This window comes from Kogia breviceps, chromosome 8 (genome assembly GCF_026419965.1).
Source record: "Kogia breviceps isolate mKogBre1 chromosome 8, mKogBre1 haplotype 1, whole genome shotgun sequence".
Taxonomy (NCBI): Eukaryota; Metazoa; Chordata; class Mammalia; order Artiodactyla; family Physeteridae; genus Kogia; species Kogia breviceps.
In genome coordinates, this window is record NC_081317.1 from 103,927,265 (window position 1) to 103,946,467 (window position 19,203).

General features: G+C 52.2%; 1 protein-coding gene across 1 annotated transcript in view; it reads right to left on the reverse strand.

Annotated features, from left to right (window-relative positions):
* The window catches only part of LOXL2 (lysyl oxidase like 2), a 98,716-nt gene that overhangs the window by 12,434 nt on the left and 67,079 nt on the right, over nucleotides 1–19,203 (reverse strand). The window contains exons 7-10 of the mRNA XM_059072091.2: nucleotides 17,099–17,250; nucleotides 8,516–8,683; nucleotides 6,534–6,699; nucleotides 1,548–1,791 (exon numbers count right to left, since the gene is read on the reverse strand). Coding sequence (XP_058928074.1) covers nucleotides 1,548–1,791; nucleotides 6,534–6,699; nucleotides 8,516–8,683; nucleotides 17,099–17,250 — 730 coding nt within the window. The remainder of the gene's footprint in view (nucleotides 1–1,547; nucleotides 1,792–6,533; nucleotides 6,700–8,515; nucleotides 8,684–17,098; nucleotides 17,251–19,203) is intronic.

Genomic DNA, 19,203 nt, shown 5'->3' on the forward strand with positions numbered 1-19,203 from the left:
CTTTAGTTGTGACATGCATGTGGTATCTTCCCCGACCGGGGATTGAACCCGGGCCCCCAGCACTGGGAGCACAGAGTCTTGGCCACTGGACCACCAGAGAAGTCCTCCACAGTCATTTCTTCTGACATGGGTTAAACAACTCTATCCCCAAACAGATTCGAATGTGACTAGGCCGTAAGTTATGACACGAAAAAGCAGCACAACACAGATTTCTGACGAAGATTGGGCGGAGGTACCAGGAAGAACGCACACCTGGGAGTCAGAGAGGCCCCCAGTCGGGGTCCCTGCTCCATGACTTCGCCTTGGGCTAGTCCCATGAACGCCGAGCCGCCGTTTCCAGACGCAGGAAAACGAGGGTTCCCTGCTCCGGCACTTAGAAGGGGGTCAGTAAATGTTAGTTCATATGCCCCTAACTGTGATCATCACATTTTAGAGCTGGAAGGATGCCTGGTGGTCAGCCAGACTGGGGCCTCTCAGACCACTGTGCACACGGTCCCCTGGTGACCTGTTAACACGCAGATTCTGCTGTGAATCTGCCAAGGACCCTGGATTCAGCACTGACCGCAGATGCTTGCGGGCCCGCCGGCCTGGCTCTGAGAAGCAGGGACGTGGTGCGAAAGCTCCTGTGCGGATGGGATTCCGAGCAGAGAGACCGCGCTCCCCGCGCCCAAGTCTGTGGCCCCTCACGGTGGGGGGCAGGGGGTGGCTGCCGCCCTCCCTTCGTTCTCAAAACTGTGCTCACTCTGCTCTCTGTACCTGCCCGGCTCAGGTCTGAGCAGGAAAATGCGAGCCATCACGGGCAGCCGGTTCAGGATTAGGCTAGGGATCAAGGCAAAGGGCCAGAAAGAAGGGGGAACGCAGGGAGATGAACAGGGAGGCTTCCGTTGGCTCCAGCCAGGGCTGCCTCTGGGATTGCACTCTGTTCTTGTCCGTGATTTATATAGCGCTGGGAACAGAGCCACAGGGCTGGAAGGGGTATTAGCAGTCCCCGCTGATGTGGCCCAGCTGGCCTGACATCATGCAACTGGTGAGAGGCACAGCTGGGTCGAGAGACCAGGCCTCATGACTCCTGGCCTAGAACTCCTGTCTCCATGCCCACCGCCTTCTTAGAGATGTTTAAACCTTATACTGGTTTTTAAAGTACATTCCTAAACGAACTCAGAATCCAACAACTGCAAAACCCCAAGCACCCTGCAGAGCACGAACTTGCTGTGGACACACTTGAAAACTGTCGACTGAAGGTCAATGGAGGGGCACTGGGTTCTCAAAACAGAGTTGGTCTCCGCACGGTAGAGACGTTGGAGCCAAGAGAGAGAACGGGATCCGGGAAGAGGAGATGGGCCAGGGCCCCCTGGGAAGAGAGAATGGCATCTGCAGATGTGGGAGGCCAGTGGGCCGTCCCTCCAGCTGGGGAGAACCCCGCCCCGGGACCGTGTGGCCTCTCGGCTATCCCTACGTGACCCTGTGATTCTGGACCCCATCTGGGTGCCTCGGGCTGGTGCAGCCTCGGGCTGGCGCAGCCTCTGGCGCTGGCAGGGAGGGTTCACCTGTGGCAGTCATGCCAGATCCACGCGTGGCGGCCGTTCTTGGGTCGGAAGTCGGACTGGCCATTGTTGTGGATCTGGGAGGAGAAGCGCAAGAGCCGCCGGTAGCCCGTGGTGGGGTTGGTGTTGGCAGCCGAGGCCGCGAGGCAGCTCTCCTCCATGGCGCACTGAAGCATGAACATGGGCCGGTCCTCCAGGTAGGTGCTCTGCTGCACGATCTCTGCGTTGAGGACCAGGTCGGGGGCAGCTGGGAAGGCAGACACAGGATTCAGACGAGGCCAGAGACCCCTCACCCCTTCCCGAGTAGGTTCCTTCTGATTCCTGAGCTGGCACTGGCCTCCATCCCTGCCGAGCCTCACTCTCTAGAACTGGCTCGTGGTGTCCCCCCTCCAGGTCACCTTCCTTGTGGATCGCTGCCCCCAATTCCTCTCCCCCTTCCCCGAGAGTCCTCCTGGACGCCTCTGCAGATCCCAGCGCATGTGCGCAAAATATTGACAGTTGTTCAGCGTGTGTAATGGGTGCATGAGGCTTCGTTATATTATTTTCTCTCCTTTTGAGTGGCTTGAGATTTTCCATAGTAAAAAGCATACAAAAACAATGAAATTATGCTATGCAGAGAGAGAACACTCTTAATACCTTGGTCTGATTCTTCCACCACGTGTAACATTGTATGTAGATTTATAGTCTGCTAATACTGTTAATAAATATCCATTACAACATCCATTTCATGGCTCCATAATATTTAATTCATAACCCTATCCCATACTTTTAGATACAAGGGCTGCCTGGAACCTTTCAGTTAAAGATGAAGCTGTGATAAACATCTGCAGTAAATGTGTGTATGTAACTTTAATTATTTCTTTAGAATATATTTCTATAAATGAAACTGCTGGGGGGCAGGGTTGCATACTTTCAAGGCTCTGACGTATATCAGGTTCTACCAGTTTCCACTCGCACTGTTGCTCTACATGAGAGTTCGCCCCCAGGTACCTCTTTTAAAACAAGCTTGGGGACTTCCCTGGTGGCGCAGGTTGTTAAGAATCCACCTGCCAATGCAGGGGACACGGGTTCGAGCCCTGGTCCAGGAAGATCCCACACACCGCGGAGCAACGAAGCCCGTGTGCCACAACTACAGAGCCCACGAGCCACAACTACCGAAGCCCGCGCACCTAGAGCCCGTGCTCCACAACAAGAGAAGCCACCGCAATGAGAAGCCCACACACCACAACGAACACTAGCCCCCCACTCGCTGCAACTAGAGAAAGCCCGCGCGCAGCAACGAGGACCCAATGCAGCCAAAAATAAAGTAATTAAATAAATAAATTTTAAAACAAAACAAAACAAACCTGACTTACTCAATTAGTGCACTGCACATAGCAGGTGTTGAAAAAAAATCACCAATGGCTATAATGTTTGCTAAACAATTGTATTAGAAGGATGAGCCTCTTTACCAAAGGATTAACTGTAAATTTCCCTTTAAAAGTGACACTGTATTTTTTTTTTTTGTGGTATGTGGGCCTCACTGTTGTGGCCTCTCCCATTGCGGAGCACAGGCTCTGGACGCTCAGGCTCAGTGGCCATGGCTCACGGGCCCAGCCGCTCCGCGGCATGTGGGATCTTCCCAGACCGGGGCACGAACCTGTGTCCCCTGCATCGGCAGGCAGATTCTCAACCACTGCGCCACCAGGGAAGCCCCCAGTGAGACTGTATTGACCAAAGGATTAACTGGAAGTTTTCCTTTAAAAGTGAGATCGTATTGAACATTTCTAGTGCATTTCAATTCACAAAAATGTTGTATGTGAATCATTTACAAGACCCATCCATCTTTTATTTCCTGACAGGTTGCTTGTAAATTTCTGAAGTGGGTGTCCTCTGTGAGCTTCGCTTTGCTCAAGTTCACCAAGGCCCGGGGCACTCCTCGCTTGTCTGCATCTCCTTCCCATGGTCCCCAGGCTGCACGTGGAGCCCAGTAGATTTTCAGTGATGGGGCCTCGCTGCCTCTAGAGAGCAAATCTACCTGCAGGGACTGGGTGTGGAACCGCAGGGGAGTGAAAGAGCACTCAGATGGGATGAGGGGTAGGGAGGCTCCCATCTGCTGAGAACGATTTCCTCTTGGAGGGCGCAGACCGGGACGCAGCATTGCTGGCTCGGAGTGTCCAGGGCACACCCTTTTTGAGGGTGTTGTGGTCTCTTATTCATTGTCTGTACACTAGTCAGTACTCACTGGACAGCCCCTCAGCTTCCCTCTGAGCTGGGCAGAGGGGTCTCCACCGGACCCTCCTCTTTCTGAGAGGAGGCCAGCCCTCCCTCCAGCTCAGGAGTCTTCAGGTAACATGGCCTAACTTAGCCGGTGGCTCGCTTTCAGCACCTGCCATGGAATGGGGCCTTGACCTCCCTAACACCCAAAACGTCCTCCAGCAGCTCATCCGAAGCATGCACTCATCCACCCGTCTATCGAGTATTATAATGAGCACTGTGCTAGCCTCTCTGGACAAGGAAGATCTTATATTATGGCAGGAGAGACAGAGAGAGCACATATTAATTCCTTGATTATAATCGTGACCAGAGCTTGAAGGAGAAAATACGTGGTGTTTGGGGAATTATAGCAGGGGACCCAATCTGGGGAGAGGGATCAGGAAAGACTTCCTTGGAGGCAGTTGCATTTTACTTGTTCCATGGAGGATGAGCAGGGGTTAGAGGGAACTGCTCTAAGATGCTAATCACAGTAGCACATGCCAGGCCCCTGAGGCATGAAGGAGAACCAAGGCCTGCGTGTACTGAAGAGGGGTGGGCAGGGAAGGCGGCCTGATATGAGGCCGGACAACACGTGCCTGTGCAAGACCCTGCGTTCACTTAGGTCGGTGGGAAAGCTTGGACGGGGCTGGAACATGAAGCAGCACAAGCAGGGGACCGGCACTGACCCTGGCTTCAGGGAAGGGAAGCAAGGGGAGGTCCCAGGGGGAGGAGCCTCTGTGGTAACACGGCTAGAGGATGGACTGTGGGATGGAAGAAGGTAAAGGGAGCTGAGAAACTACGGAAAGGTCAAAATCCAGACGGCTCGACTCTGGGGGGTATGATGAGGGAGACAGAGTGATATCAGGGAGAACTTCCAGGTTTAGGATGTAACTGGTTGGATGAGAAAAAGTAATTACAAAGGGTTGCCTGAAGAATATACTTTCTCTTTCTGAATAAAGTATTAAGCCAGATCAGTGCTCCTGGCCCCAGTAGTCCCCTCTGCAGACCCTGACTGATACCTTCAGTCCAAGCTGAGGGGTTCTCTGAGCAATAGCCCCATGAAAGTCAATTTTTGTCTGCCGTGAGGATATGGCGGGCCTTGTTGATCTCATAACTCTCAGTCCTCATAATGAGAAGTTCCTTTTGATCTCAGTATCTCGAATAGTGGACTTCTCTTTGACTCAAGGGTTTGTTTCTATTGCATACTGTGAATTATATTAATGACCAGGTTTCCCTCTTCCCTTTGGCTGCTAGGAAGCTCACTGTATAATTACAATAGTAAATGTATATGAGTCTATAGCAGTAAATGTATAGGACCGTACAGTACCTATTTTTTATTAACCTCTCTCGGCTCCATTTTGAGCCACTACCTTTTTGCCAATACGTACTTTAAAAAAAAAATCTGCTTTAATCTTATGCTACCTTGAATTTTATTTAGGTTTACATTATCTTAATTTCCTTTTGGAAAAAATGATATATTATAAATATAAATAAATTACTAAGCTAAGAAAAGTCTCCTGATGAGGGTGAGACCACTTTGCTTGGATGCTCTCCCCTTGGAGGGCTGGTAAGGGTGGTCCATCTCGCTCTCTCCTCTCAGACAGGATGCGACAGCTTGTGACGTCTTCCCAGAGAAGCTCTCACTGGAGTTGAGAGTCCTGCCTTACAAGGGTTAGGAGATGCTGAGTGGGTCTAAAAGGGGTTGATGGGAGAAGTGACTGAGTTCAAGTTTAATCTTCTCCCTAGTTCACCGTGATGGTAAACAACAGTACGTCACTGTTTCTTAAGTGCTTGTGTGTATTTGTTGTCACATCTAATTTCCAGCTTCTAGGAAAAACAACAAAGACTGTGGATTACAGCAGTTAACAACTAACTTTGCCAGGATCAGCTAATAGTGGCAGGCAGGGTCCGGTCTGGAGTTCTCTGGCCAGACTCCAGCCCTCTCCTACCTCCCAGATTCACAAGGGAATCATATGATAAGGCAAGGACGGGGGGATCCAGAGAATAACATGCCTGTAGTGCTGTCAATGGGTCCTCTCAGCATGGAAGGGAACATACTGAGATGGTCATTCTGAATCCTGGCTGGGGTCGGGGAGGGGTGGGATGGGATTCCCTTCTATATTGTCAAGCTCTCTAGGATTCCCAGGGAGTCACCAGGAGGCTAAATCACCCCCAGGGTGTGAAAACAGGAAGGAAATGATCTTTCTTTTTCTTTTTTTTTGGCCACACTGTACACAGCATGCGGGATCTTAGTTCCCCGACCAGGGATCGAACCCGTGCCCCTTGCATTGGGAGCATGGAGTCTTAATCACTGAACCACCAGGGAAGTCCCAGGAAATGATGTATGGAGCAGGGTGGGAGGCAGGAAGCTGACACTCACCAAGCACTTAGCGTGTGCTTCACCTGTTAACCCAGAAGCACGCTCCCCAGAAGAACAAGTTCTTAGTCACTAAATTCGCCTAAGGCCACTTAAACAATCTACAGTGACCCGGCCTTTGAACCCAAGGCTCCCAGACTCCCAAGTCCTCCCTCCTGCCTTCCTCTCCACCGTCACTGGGCAAGATTCCAGGTTGTGGGTGCGGGTAGTTCCTCTTGCCCCCAACTCTTCCACTTAACACAAATCCATCTCTGCTTTCCTCTTTTGCTCGGCTCATAGCAGATGCCTCAGAGCCTTGCAAGGAATAATCAGTGAGACTCTGATCCCCTACTGGAGCCTGGTAGGGAGGGTGGGCTATGACGCCCGGGAGCTCTCACTTTCTGAGCAGGCGACTCCAGCCCCGTGCTGCACCCCGCCCCCGGGGCAGGCCAAGTCCTCTCCGTCGTGGTGGCAGTGCGCCAGGGACAGCTCTGTTCCTGAGCACTTCACTCCGCTCATGACCACCTTGTTGGCGTTGATATTTCCTTGCCAATACCAGGTCTCCTGGATGAATCAACAACAACAAGAAAATGGGCAGTACGTCACCTAGAATTGTCATTTTCCCATATTCTATCAAATTTCAGCCTCACAAAAGTCCCAAGCCTTTATGATCCCATTATTCAGATGGAGACAGCCAAGGCACAAAGAGTCACTTACCCAAGTCATGCAGTTTGTTGGTGGCAGTGCGAGTGAGACCCTCACACTGGATTCTGCCCCTGCCCCCTTCTGGAAAGCACAGCTAAGGGTATGTTCAATGCTGTGTGTCAGGAATGGCAGCTCATGCTGCCCACTCCCTCTTCCTGAGCCCGGGGCAGACATTACTAATCAATCACAGCACGCTCCTCTAAGCCTGACTGTGCTCTCAGAATCCTTCTCAACACAGTGCTCCAGGAATGCACTGCCAATTGATCTGAATCGGCAGGAGAGAAGAAATCTATTCACATATGTCAACAGTTAGTTCCATGTTCATAAATCTCATTGGTTCTGTTTCTCTGAAGAACCTGACTACACACCCTTATCCTCTAGAGAGAAAACTGGGGCCTCGGGTAGGGACAGGGCTTGCAATCAAGGGCAGATTTGGGACTGATATCAGGGGCAGGCCCGTTCACAGCCTCAGCTGTGAGGCCCACGTGTCTTAGGAACGAGCTGACGGGGAACAGAAATAGCCGGACAGCCACTCTGTTGTAATGAGCACTGTTTTTCGACTCTCCCTGAAGAACCAGAGAGCAACTTGGCTTGTCATAAGCAGTATTGGCAGAAACATTACAAGGCCCTGTGAAGCCAGGCTCCCAGAGGGCCCCGGGCACCAGAGGCCTGCCCTTTCTGGATGCTGGGGTGAGGAGCCACAGGGCAGTCCCTGCTCAGGACTCAGCACCTACCCTGGGCCCTGGACAGCCTGCAGCAGGCGGTCAGGCTCCGCAAGGCTGCCTGAGTTCTCCCACGTCCCTTCCTAAGAAACCCCCTCCCCGAGCAGGCCACCTGGGCACAGGGGCTGAAGTCAGGGTTAGCAAAGCAAGATGGGGGAGCTTCAGACATTTTCTTGTTCTGGGAGAAGCTGAAGGAGAGTGTTTAGAGCCAGGATATTGAGGACCTGGGACTATTCACTGCATGTCACGGGGAGGCGTAGAAGGGTGGCTGCTTTGCCCCAGGTCATTGCGCAGCCGGCTGGTAGGGCTCCGGTTGGGAACAGACCCGGAGCCTCCTGGCTGCCGCTCCTCCAGCCCCCAGCCTCTTTCTGACAATGTTCCCTCATAGGATGGGGTCCAGAAAGCAATGATGTTGGAAGCCGCAGCGCTGCTTGTCTTTCTTCTGATAGGGGCAGGAGCTTAACTGCCCTCAGCTGAGTCCCTCTCTTTAAGGAAGGGCCGGCGGGGAGGAGGGTGCAGCGGCTGTGAAAGGGCCCTGGACAAGGCTTGGGGATTTACCAGTCAACCAAGGAGAGGATGCGTGGATGTGGACGCTGTGGGGAAGCATGTTCTGGGTGAGCTAAGGCGTCTGGGGGGTTGGGCTGGGTGGTCTTCACTGCCCCACAGGACTCAGTGGCTTCCGTCTGCAAAAGGCACATCAGGACGGCCCGGGAGGAGCCCCTGGCACAGTGCGAATCCCAGCACGCAGAGCTGAGACCTTGAAACCGGAGTCCAGAGAGCGCGTGACCCACCCAAGGACTCAGGGCTGTGGAGAGCGGCGTGGGGGCCAGGATGAGGCTCTTCCTCCGAGTCCATGGCTCTCTGTCTCCTGGGGTTCGTGGAAGATGGGGGCTGATGAGAGATGGGCAGGATCCGACTGGATGGAGGGTTCAAGGCCCTCAGGGATTTCTCACCTGGAAGGCGTTGCTGGCAAACCCCAGGCCCAGCTGCCGGCAGACCACCATGGCCTCCACGATGCCCCAGTTCTCGCCGCACACTGTCCCCCACACGAGGGACCCGTTCCTCTCCACCAGCACCTCCACTCGGCCCTCATAGGGGTTTCGGCCCCCGTTCAGGCGCAGCTGTGGAGAGAAAGGAAGGCAAGATCGCCACGAGGGGAAGGCAGGTTGACCCCCCTCCGTACTGCCCTCAGTCCCAATTTCCCCAAGGCAGGGGGGGTCCTGCCTGCGACACAGGTCCCGCGGCATCGCTGAGGGCCTACTGTGTGCCGCAGGCATCGTGCCCAGCATGGTCTTATGTATTCGGTCCCCCTCCCCCGCCCCACCGCAGGCATCCTGGGGCCCTAGAAGCCTGTGCAGCTGGGGAGGCCCGCTGAGCCTCTGAGCGGCACAGCAGAATCTGCTTCTGCTGCCCATGCGCCCACCAGGGGGGCTGCTCTTAGATCAGACACTTGGAAGGATGCAGCAAGGGGCCTTAAAATGGTAGAACCCCCCGACTCTCTCCTGGACCCTTTTCTCCTCGCCACACCTCCTGCCCCCAGGTTCCAGCTCCTGATCATGGCTCCTCCCACGGCGTCCCCTGCTGTCCTCCCCCGCAGAACTCTCTTCTGAGACCCATACAGCCAGCTGCCCGTCCCACCCGGCACCTCGGAGACCCCAAATCTAACTTGTCCTCTCTTCCCTCTCCACCTAAAGCTGTGCTCTACCTCCCCCTCGTTCCCTAGTTCAGCTAAAGCCACTACCATCTGTCCCAGGGCCAGCAAACCGTGTAGCGTGAAAGCAGGCATCACGATATGTAAATGATGGGGCACAGCTGTGTGCCCATAAAACCATGTAAACAAAACCAGGCAGAGGGACGGGCTTGGACTGCAAGCTGGAGTTTGCCGATCCCGAATCTATTCTGTTAGAGAAGCCAGAAACCTGGGTGCAGTCCTCAGCATGTCGTCTCTCTCATCACCCCACGTCCCGTCAAAAACTTCCTCCGTAGATTTTATCTCCCAAGTCTCTCTCCGACGCGCCCTCCTCCCTCCAGCTCCATCCTTACCCTCTCGTCCCAGGCATCATCACCTCTCACCTGGACCAGCCCTCCTCACCTCCTGTTGCCTCTCCTCTTGCCTTCACTGACCCATTCTCCACGCAGAAGCCAGAGTCACATTTGAAAAACACCCAACTGGGGCTTCCCTGGTGGCGCAGTGGTTGAGAATCCGCCTGCCGATGCAGGAGACACGGGTTCGTGCCCGGGTCCGGGAAGATCCCGCGTGCCGCGGAGCAGCTGGGCCCGTGAGCCATGGCCTCTGAGCCTGTGCGTCGGGAGCCTGTGCTCCGCAATGGGAGAGGCCACAACAGTGAGAGGCCCGCGTACCACAAAAAAAAAAAAAAAAAAAAAAAAAAAAAAAAAAAAAAAAAAAGAAAAACACCCAACTGCACTCCTCCCCTGGCACACGTCCATGGTTTCCCAGCGCTCCCCGACTCCCCTCCTCATCCGAATCACATGTCTCTCTCCTCCCTGTTCTCCGACCTCCAAGGGCATGGCCTCCTTTCAGTTTCCATGGCTACCTAACTTTCCTGACCATGTCACACAGTGAGTCTCATTTCACACTGAGGCCTATGATATACAGAGGCCCTTTTGCCTCGCTGGTCCCACTCATCTTTCCAATCCTAGACCCAATGACACTTCCCTCCGATGGGGGTCAGTGCCCACTTACACAGTCTATCACTCCCTCTACATCTCCTTCTTAGCATCCTTGGCAATTACAATTAAGCTAATTCACAATTTAACGTCTGTCTCCTCTGCTAGGTTATAAGTGCCAAAGAGCAGAGCTGTATCTGTCAGGTTTACTGGATGATCAATAACTGAAGACAGCACCTCCCACATGTGAGGTACATGCCAAGCCTATTTTTGGAATGGATGAATACACGATCAGTCTTAACGGAAGGAAAGCGTGGACCAACTTAAGGGAGCCCAAGCAGGGAGATCTGGAATTTGGGGAAGGGTTCTGAAACTGCAGCCTTTAATCCAGATACCTTACCCTGCTTTCCTTTATGCTTCTAACAATTCATTCCTTTGAGATGAGGCATAACACTTCCAGGAATCCTCAGCTGTTTGTTTGCCAGTCCTTAAGCAACAGCACGGCACGACCCCTAAGTCACAGGTCTTAATTCTTATGGACTTAGGGGCTGGGAGGGTCACTGAGGTCAGCCGACAAACAGACAAGCCGAGGGCAGACATGACACTCGATCTACCTGCCACGGTTGTTGAGCGGATGCATAAATGAGGTAGTTCGTGTGAAGTGCTCAAACAGGGCCTGGCACCAAGTGAGTGCCAAGAACTATCAGACATCCTCACGGCAATGATCATCATTAGGGTGGGAGTTCCAGCAGAAAGCAAGCCTCTCTTCAGAGGAGCTAGAAGAGGTCAGAGCAGGCAGGAAGAGGGCTGGCCTTCGGGAGGCTGACATTTGTCTTCCTGGGTGTCTCTGGGCTGAAGGAAAACCCGATGAAGCTGGATACTGGACACTGGATGTGCATTGTACATCAGCCATGACTAACATATCTTGGGATCTATGTAAAAACACAAACAGATAAGATGGGCAGAGCCATCAAGAAAGTCCTAGAAGGGCCTGAACCTTAGCAGGAGGCGAGTCACCCAGCTCCAACACGCAGGGGAAGGCCAGCAGCCCTTGGGCAGGGTGCGCCTTCAACCCATCCAGGATGTCTCTAGAGGTAACTTTGAGCCATCCCCTCTGCTTTTTTGAGACCTAATAAAGGCCTGTATTTTACCATATACTTCCTTTATGTGCTTACTGAACTCTGCCGGTAATTCTGGCACCTCCTGAGAAATGAAATGAACTGTGCATAGTTCACAAGATCCATTCATTCATCCGGGATTTATTGAGCTTTTACTGTATGACAGGCCCAATGCTCAGTGCTGGGAAATTCACAGGCAGACTTTCAGAGCACTTATCGTGTCTCCGGCCCTGTGCAAGCCCTTTATGGACATTCGGTCCTCACAGCACCCCTAGGAGGCAGCAGTACCATGTCATCCAAATTTCACAGATGAGAAAGTCGTCTCAGATACAGTAAGTGTCTCTTAACTACCATGCTAGACCACCTCTAAACCGTGCACGTAAGCCCCCTTCTCCAGGGATGCTTTTGTCCCAAAGCAGGAACCACCAAGCCAGAACTGAGGACCGATTCACAGGCAAGATGGAGGATGGAGCACTCCTGCTGGGAGGTCGGGGGCTCTGGAGCCTGGGCTTATGTTCTGAGGCTTTTCCTCTCCACTGGGGTCAGACTGAGAGCCCTGAGGTTTAGGACACTCACTAAGGCACCTAATTTTGTGCCTTGTGCAAACCATCTCCGGTTGCCTCTGAGCGGCTACAGCCTTGGCAAGGAGTGGTCTGCCAGCCCCCCATGCATATCCCCTCCTCCCACCCGCCTGGCCGCCTGAGTCTCCGGCCTCCTGGCCCGAGGACACTCTGTGTCCTGGATAGACAGACAGTGGGGACTGTGACGGCGACTGCAGGCCTCTCCTCTAGGCCTCGGGCTGAGCCCTCTAACAGCTTGTGTCCTGATTTAGGAGCCTTGGGCCTCCCTTCTCTTTGGGAAGTCTAAGTCCTTTCCCCCTTCCCCTCGGTGTGGTTTCTAGAATCTCACCGCCGAGCCTGGTGGAGCTGCAGGCCGGCACGGGGATGCACCCTGGGGAGGTGGAGGCCATGAGTGAGGGCCCCTCCCGTGGGCCAGGTTGGCACTGAAGTTCGGAACGCCAGTGGGCGGTGATGGTTAAAAGCAGAATGACTATCGGTTCAAGATGGCGGAGTAGAAGGACGTGCGCTCACTCCCTCTTGTGAGAGCACCAGAATCACAACTAACTGCTCAACAATCATCGACAGGAAGACGCTGGAACGCACCAGAAAAGATACCCCACATCCAAAGACAAAGGAGAAGCCCCAATGAGATGGTAGGAGGGGCGCAATCACAATAAAATCAAATCCCGTAACTGCTGGGTGGGTGACTCACAAACTGGAGAACACTTATACCACATAAGTCCACCCACTGGAGTGAAGGTTCTGAGCCCCATGTCAGGCTTCCCAATCTGGGGGTCCGGCAACGGGAGGAGGAATTCCTAGGGATTCAGACTTCAAAGTCTAGCGGGACCTGATTGCAGGACTTCGACAGGACTGGGGGAAACAGAGACTCCTCTCTTGGAGGGCACACACAAAGTAGTGTGTGCACCGGGACCCAGGGGAAGGAGCAGTGACCCCATAGGAGACTGAACCAGACCTACCTGCTAGTGTTGGAGGGTCTCCTGCAGAGGCAGGGGTGGTGGCTGTGTCTCACTCTGAGGACAAGGATACTAGCAGCAGAAGTTCTGGGAAGTATTCCTTGGTGTGAGCCCTCCCAGAGTCCACCATTAGCCCCACCAAAGAGCTATGTAGGCTCCAGTGTTGGGTCGCCTCAGGCCAAACAACCAACAGGGAGGGAACCCAACCCCACCCATCATCAGACAAGCGGATTAAACTTTTACTGAGCTCTGCCCACCAGAGCAACAGCCAGCGCTACCCACCACCAGTCCCTCCCATCAGGAAACTTGCACAAGCCTCTTAGATAGCCTCATCCACCAGAGGGCAGACAGCAGAAGCAAGAAGAACTACAATCCTGCAGCCTGTGGAACAAAAACCACAATCACAGAAAGATAGACAAGATGAAAAGGCAGAGGGCTATGTACCAGATGAAGGAACAAGATAAAACCCCAGAAAAACAACTAAATGAAGCAGAGACAGGAAACCTTACAGAAAAAGAATTCAGAATAATGGTAGTGAAGATGATCCAGGACCTTGGAAAAAGAATGGAGGCAAAGATCGAGAAGATGCAAGAAATGTTTAACAAAGACCTAGAAGAATTAAAAAACAAACACCTAGAAGAATTAAAGAACAAACAAACAGAGATGAACAATACAATAACTGAAATGAAAAATACACTAGGAGGAATCAACAGCAGAATAGCTGAGGCAGAAGAATGGGTAAGTGACCAGGAGACAGAATGGTGGAATTCACTGCCGTGGAACAGAATAAAAATAAAAAAGAATGAAAAGAAATGAAGACGGCCTAAGAGACCTCTGGAACAGCATTAAGCACAACAACATTCACATTATAGGGGTCCCAGAAGGAGAAGAGAGAGAGAAAGGATGCAAGAAAATATTTGAAGAGATTATAGTCGAAAACTTCCCTAACATGGGAAAGGAAATAGCCACCCAAGTCCAGGAAGCACAGAGAGTCCCAGGCAGGATAAACCCAAGGAGAAACACACCAAGACACATAGTAAGCAAATTGACAGAAATTAAAGACAAAGAAAAATTATTGAAAGCAACAAGGGAAAAATGACAAATAACATACAAGGGAACTCCCTTAAGGTTAACAGCTGATTTCTCAGCAGAAACTCTACAAGCCAGAAGGGAGTGGTATGATATACTTAAAGTGATGAAAGGGAAGAACCTACAACCAAGATTACTCTACCCGGCAAGGATCTCATTTAGATTCCACGGAGAAATCAAAAGCTTTACAGACAAGCAAAAGCTAAGAGAATTAAGCACCACCAAACGAGCTCTTCAACAAATGCAAAAGGAACTTCACTAAGTGGGAAACACAAGAGAAGAAAAGGACCTACCAAAACAAACCCATAAAAATTAAGAAAATGGTAATAGGAACATACATATCAATAATTACCTTAAACGTGAATGGATTCAATGCTCCAACCAAAAGACACAGGCTCGCTCAATGGATACAAAAACAAGACCCATCTATATGCTGTCTACTGAAGAGACCCACTTCAGACCTAGGGGCACACAGAGTCTGAAAGGGAGGAGAGAAGACTCTACCAGCATTGGTGGAACCCCAAGAGGCCTCGGGGTCAGCCAGGAGCCTCTGGCCTGCACCCTCTCCACCTCATTACCCTTCAAGGATGCCAGGAGAGGTCAATCCTCCTCCACTGTTTTTTTAAAACAACCCAAGGCATTTCTTTTTTCTGATTCCTTTGATTCTCGGTGGCAGCAGTATGGGGTTTGAAAGAAGGGAGTGAAGTGCAGGCAGCTGAAGTTTTCTGAGCGTGAACAGGGAAAACAAAACACCCACTTCCAGCCAGTGGGGCATGGCGAGGCCGCCCTGTGTTTTGATAACGTGGTTCACCAGTCCCACACCTATTTTTGGAGGTGGCGGGTAGGAAGCGAGGTAACACAACCCAGATGTTAGCATGAAAGCAAGCAAGGCCATTCTCCAACTCACATTCCACGTGTGGGCTTGGTCCTGCTACCCAGTCAGGGCCAGGATCACAGTTCAGAGGGGAACTAGAGGTCAGCAAAGGTGCCAGGGCCCCTGCGTGGATTAGCTCACCTGGTAAACCCACCTGCCAGTCCCAGAGCCTCCCTGCCTTGGCGTCTCACCCCAGCAAGGAAAGAAATGCAGCTCTGCTGTGGCTGGATGGACAAAACCACCCAGTTCCAAGTCTCTGAGTTTTATTAGTCATTCAATAGAGAAGTCAATTTCCTAATGAATTGCAGGCTGGAAGGGAAGCTAGGAATCCCCTCTCTCACCTCTTTATTTTCTGAGGAGAAACTGAAACCTTAAAGAGATTAATTAAGGAATCAGCTAGTGCATGATTGTCACGAACTGACTTGTGTCCCCTGCAAAATTCATATGCTGAAGCCTTCACCCCCATGTTAGTCCCAATGTGACTCACTTGGAGATAGGGCCTTTCAAGAGGTAACTAAGGTTAAATGAGATCATATGGTTGGGCCCTAATCCAACAGGACTGGTTTCCTTAGAAGAGAAAGAGACACCAGGGATGTGTGTGCAAAGAGGAAAGGCCACGTGAGGACACAGTGAGAAGGCGGCCATCTGCAAGCCAAGGGGAGAGGCCTCAAGAGAAACCAACCCTGCCCACACCTTGCTCTTGGACTTCCAGCCTCCAGACTATGAGAATATAAATTTTTATTGTCTAAGCCACCCAGTCTGTGGTATTTTGCTATGGCAGCCCCAGAAAACTAACACAGTGATCAAGGTTGGGAGTCTTGATTTTTCTGCTCAGCGGTGTTACTAATGCCCTTGGGAGCCCCAAGGCAGGCCCTGCAGAAGCCTGGCCCACTGCCATGGAAGACGGCTCATATAGCCCACAGGGATTTCTTTCAGAGGTGACATCCTTCTTTTCCTTCCCGGGGGGATAGAAATGGCAGATCCAGGCGTAAAACTCTCCCACGCCCTATGCTTGAGCACTGGGCTCATCTTTTAGAGTCTGGAGGGCCCATGAAAGGGTAAGGGCTGTTTGTGCTGGGAGTGTGGTGCCCCCACTGGCATGACCGGGCACATGGGCAAGCTCAGCTCCACCCACCATAAAACCCTTCCGGAAAACTTCACTTTCTTTGGTCCTTTGGGTTGAAAACCCCATTCCACCCAAGTCCAATCTGTCAGAAGAGAACGGTGTCCCAGCATACTGGGTCTCTTGGCACGTCAGCTTTTATAGCTGTGTTATGGCTTTCTTGGAACGCTGCTCAGCAATTACAGATGGCGAGCCGTCCCTGCAGCTGTGGGGCTGTGGCCACACTCTTGCTCACCCCCAAGCAAATGCCTGGCTTGGCTGAGGTCTGTTGGGGTCACATTTCTGGCCCCATTGGGTGGTGAACTGTTGTGGCTGACCAGTCCAGTAGTGCCTTTGACATGCTGGTGCCAAGGTCAAGAATCACTGTCAGAGCAGGCACCTGGCTGGGGAGCCATTCTGTACCCTGATGTGTCTGCATTTGCTCATTTAAAAAATAAGCCTTCAAGAAGTTCTTCCAATGTGCCAGCCCTGTACCAAATTCAGGGTTTAGTGAAGAGCATTAAATAGGGTTTACTGGGCCTTTTTGTAGGATTGGGTAGACAACCTCCTGGCAAAGAGGAGTTCATCCTGTTGGCTACCCCTGTGGAAAAGGTCACCCACACGAGGGGACACGATGCAGGTTTTTAGAGACCCCCATCTCAGAAAGGGAGGGATGTGTCTCGGACATAACGCTGTAAAGGTTCCTTTTTCTTTCCCTCTGGAAGCCAAAATACAGTCTTCGGCCCCCAGATACTATCTGTATTGTGCTTAGATCTGTGTGATTTGCAGACCTGCTGTAATGTGGTTCCTCTGGGTTCTTGGAAAGGGCTTTTGCCAAGGGCACCACAGATGCCGTAGACCTTGAATCCCTCGCAGGAAGGATCGAGTTCCAATCACCCTGTATGTCCAGCCCCAGTGCAGGGTGTGGCGGACAGTGGGTCCCCAACATCTGCAGGTAAGGCCAGTAGAGCTCATCCATGTGTCTTTTCATTTCACTCCTCCCCCAAGGCCAGGTGACGGTCACCAACAGTGAGAGCCGCAGAGCCCGACAACTTTCTGAGCTCATCATCAGAGCACCCTACTACCACCTGTTGGAAAGCTTTAGCCTGAGGCCAACTGGTCTACATCTCCTGGGGCTTCAGTGACCAAAATATAACACAGTTCCCTCTGGGCGTCCAGGCTCCTTACCCTTTTCTGGAAGCCCATGGCGGGGATGTTACATCTCACACCAGCATCTTCTTCATGGTTGCAGCCCTGAGACTCAGCATTGAACTTGCAGTCTATGATGGACTTCTCATTCCCGGTGCACTCGATTTCATTGAGGTGGATGGGTCCCATCCCTGGGGATGGAAAATGCACATAGGCTATGAAAACTTCTAGGATGGGAAGGAAAGTTCCAGACAATAAGGACATGCCTCTCCCATCGTCAAAATCCTCCCAACCACCTCCTATAATCAGCTCGATGACCCAGGCCTCTTCTACCTGGAGAGAATGTTTTCTTGTCTTGGGAACCATTTCTTCCATGAGAAGAAACAAAAGTTGCTACTAACTTGTGTGACCTTGACCAACTCACTCAGCCTCTCTGAGTATCGTTTTCTCACTGAAATAAAGGAGTTGGACTAGAGGACAACATTCCATGCACTGGTGAATCCGAAAGGGGTGACTGTCTCTGTGTAGTCAGGCTCCCTGCAGGAAGGAGATGGCATTCTCAAATTGGGTGATCTGAGTTAGAGAAAGAGATTTTAAAAATAAAGGTATGGACAGAGCGTGGGGAAATCACACAATCAAAGTGGATAGTCCAGTACTTGTGGGCTAATAACCCTGCAGCACCGAGGCCACCCCCAGGCCTGCAGGAGTAAAGGGAGGGTGCCAATATCTGGCCCAGGAGAGCAAAAAAGCCATGTGGGGAGGCCACTTTAGAAGAGCCATTACCCTCGGTGGAGGGACACAGTGGCCCACAAGGAGAATAAAACCCTGGCCCTCCACTCTCCCCACCTCCAGTCTCCCCCAGGGCTCTCAGCTGGCCACACCCAAGCCTGCCTCCCAGGACCCTGGACCACGTGGGCAAGGCGGAGAGTGGAGCTGTAAGGGCGGACGGAAGACAGTCAGCAAGGACCTCTAGTGCGCATGCGGGAAGCTTCCCTTACAGGCACCTGGATGACAAGGTGGAGCCTCCCACGGCTGGGGAGAGGGAATTCCGTCCGTCCAGCTTTCAGCTCAGCTCAGCTCACAGACCCACCTCTCCTCTGTCTCGCCCATCAAGATGGATCCAAGTCCATTTCTTTCCGGGAGCTCCTGACTGCCTGGAAGCCCGCCTTGGACCCTGTCTTGCCCCGCGTTCTCCTCTCCCTCCTGATCCTCACCGGCCTCCTCTGGTTTGGGTCGGTCCCTCAGCGCCCAGTTGTGCTAAAATCTCCCATCTTTACAACGACCCTGCCCTGACCCTACATCTCCCTCTGGCCTGTCACTTTCCTCCCCTTCAGGGAGAACTTCTTGAAAGACTCATCTGCTTTTGTCCTTTCTATTTTTTTTTTTTTTTTTTTCAGTACGCGGGCCTCTCACTGTTGGGGCCTCTCCCGTTGTGGAGCACAGGCTCCGGACGCACAGGCTCAGCGGCCATGGCTCACGGGCCCAGCCGCTCCGCAGCATGTGGGATCTTCCTGGACCGGGGCACGAACCCGTGTCCCTTGCATTGGCAGGCGGATTCTCAACCACTGCACCACCAGGGAAGCCCTGCTTTTGTCCTTTCTAATTCCAGCAGGAGGGTCTTCTCCAGTCTGTTTTTTTTTTCTCTAGAAAGTTTTGCTTTTATTTTTTTTTAACATCTTTATTGGAGTATGATTGCTTTACAATGGTGTGTTAGTTTCAGCTGAATAACAAAGTGAATCAGTTATACATATACATACGTCCCCATATCCCCTCCCTCTTGCATCTCCCTCCCACCCTCCCTATCCCAGCCCTCTAGGTGGTCACAAAGCACTGAGCTGATCTCCGAGCTGATCTCCCTGTGCTATGCGGCTGCTTCCCACTAGCTATCTAGTTTACTTTTGGTAGTGTATATATGTCCATGCCACTCTCTCACTTCGTCCCAGCTTACCCTTCCCCCTCCCCATATCCTCAACTCCATGCTCTAATAGGTCTGTGTTTTATTCCCATCCTACCCCTAGGCTCTTCATGGCATTTTTTTGTTATCCCTAGACTGTTTTTCCACCAGCACCTCCCCATCTCAGGAAGTGGCACCTCCATCCACCTGGCTGTTCTCACCAGAACCCAGAGGCACCACCTCCTCCTCC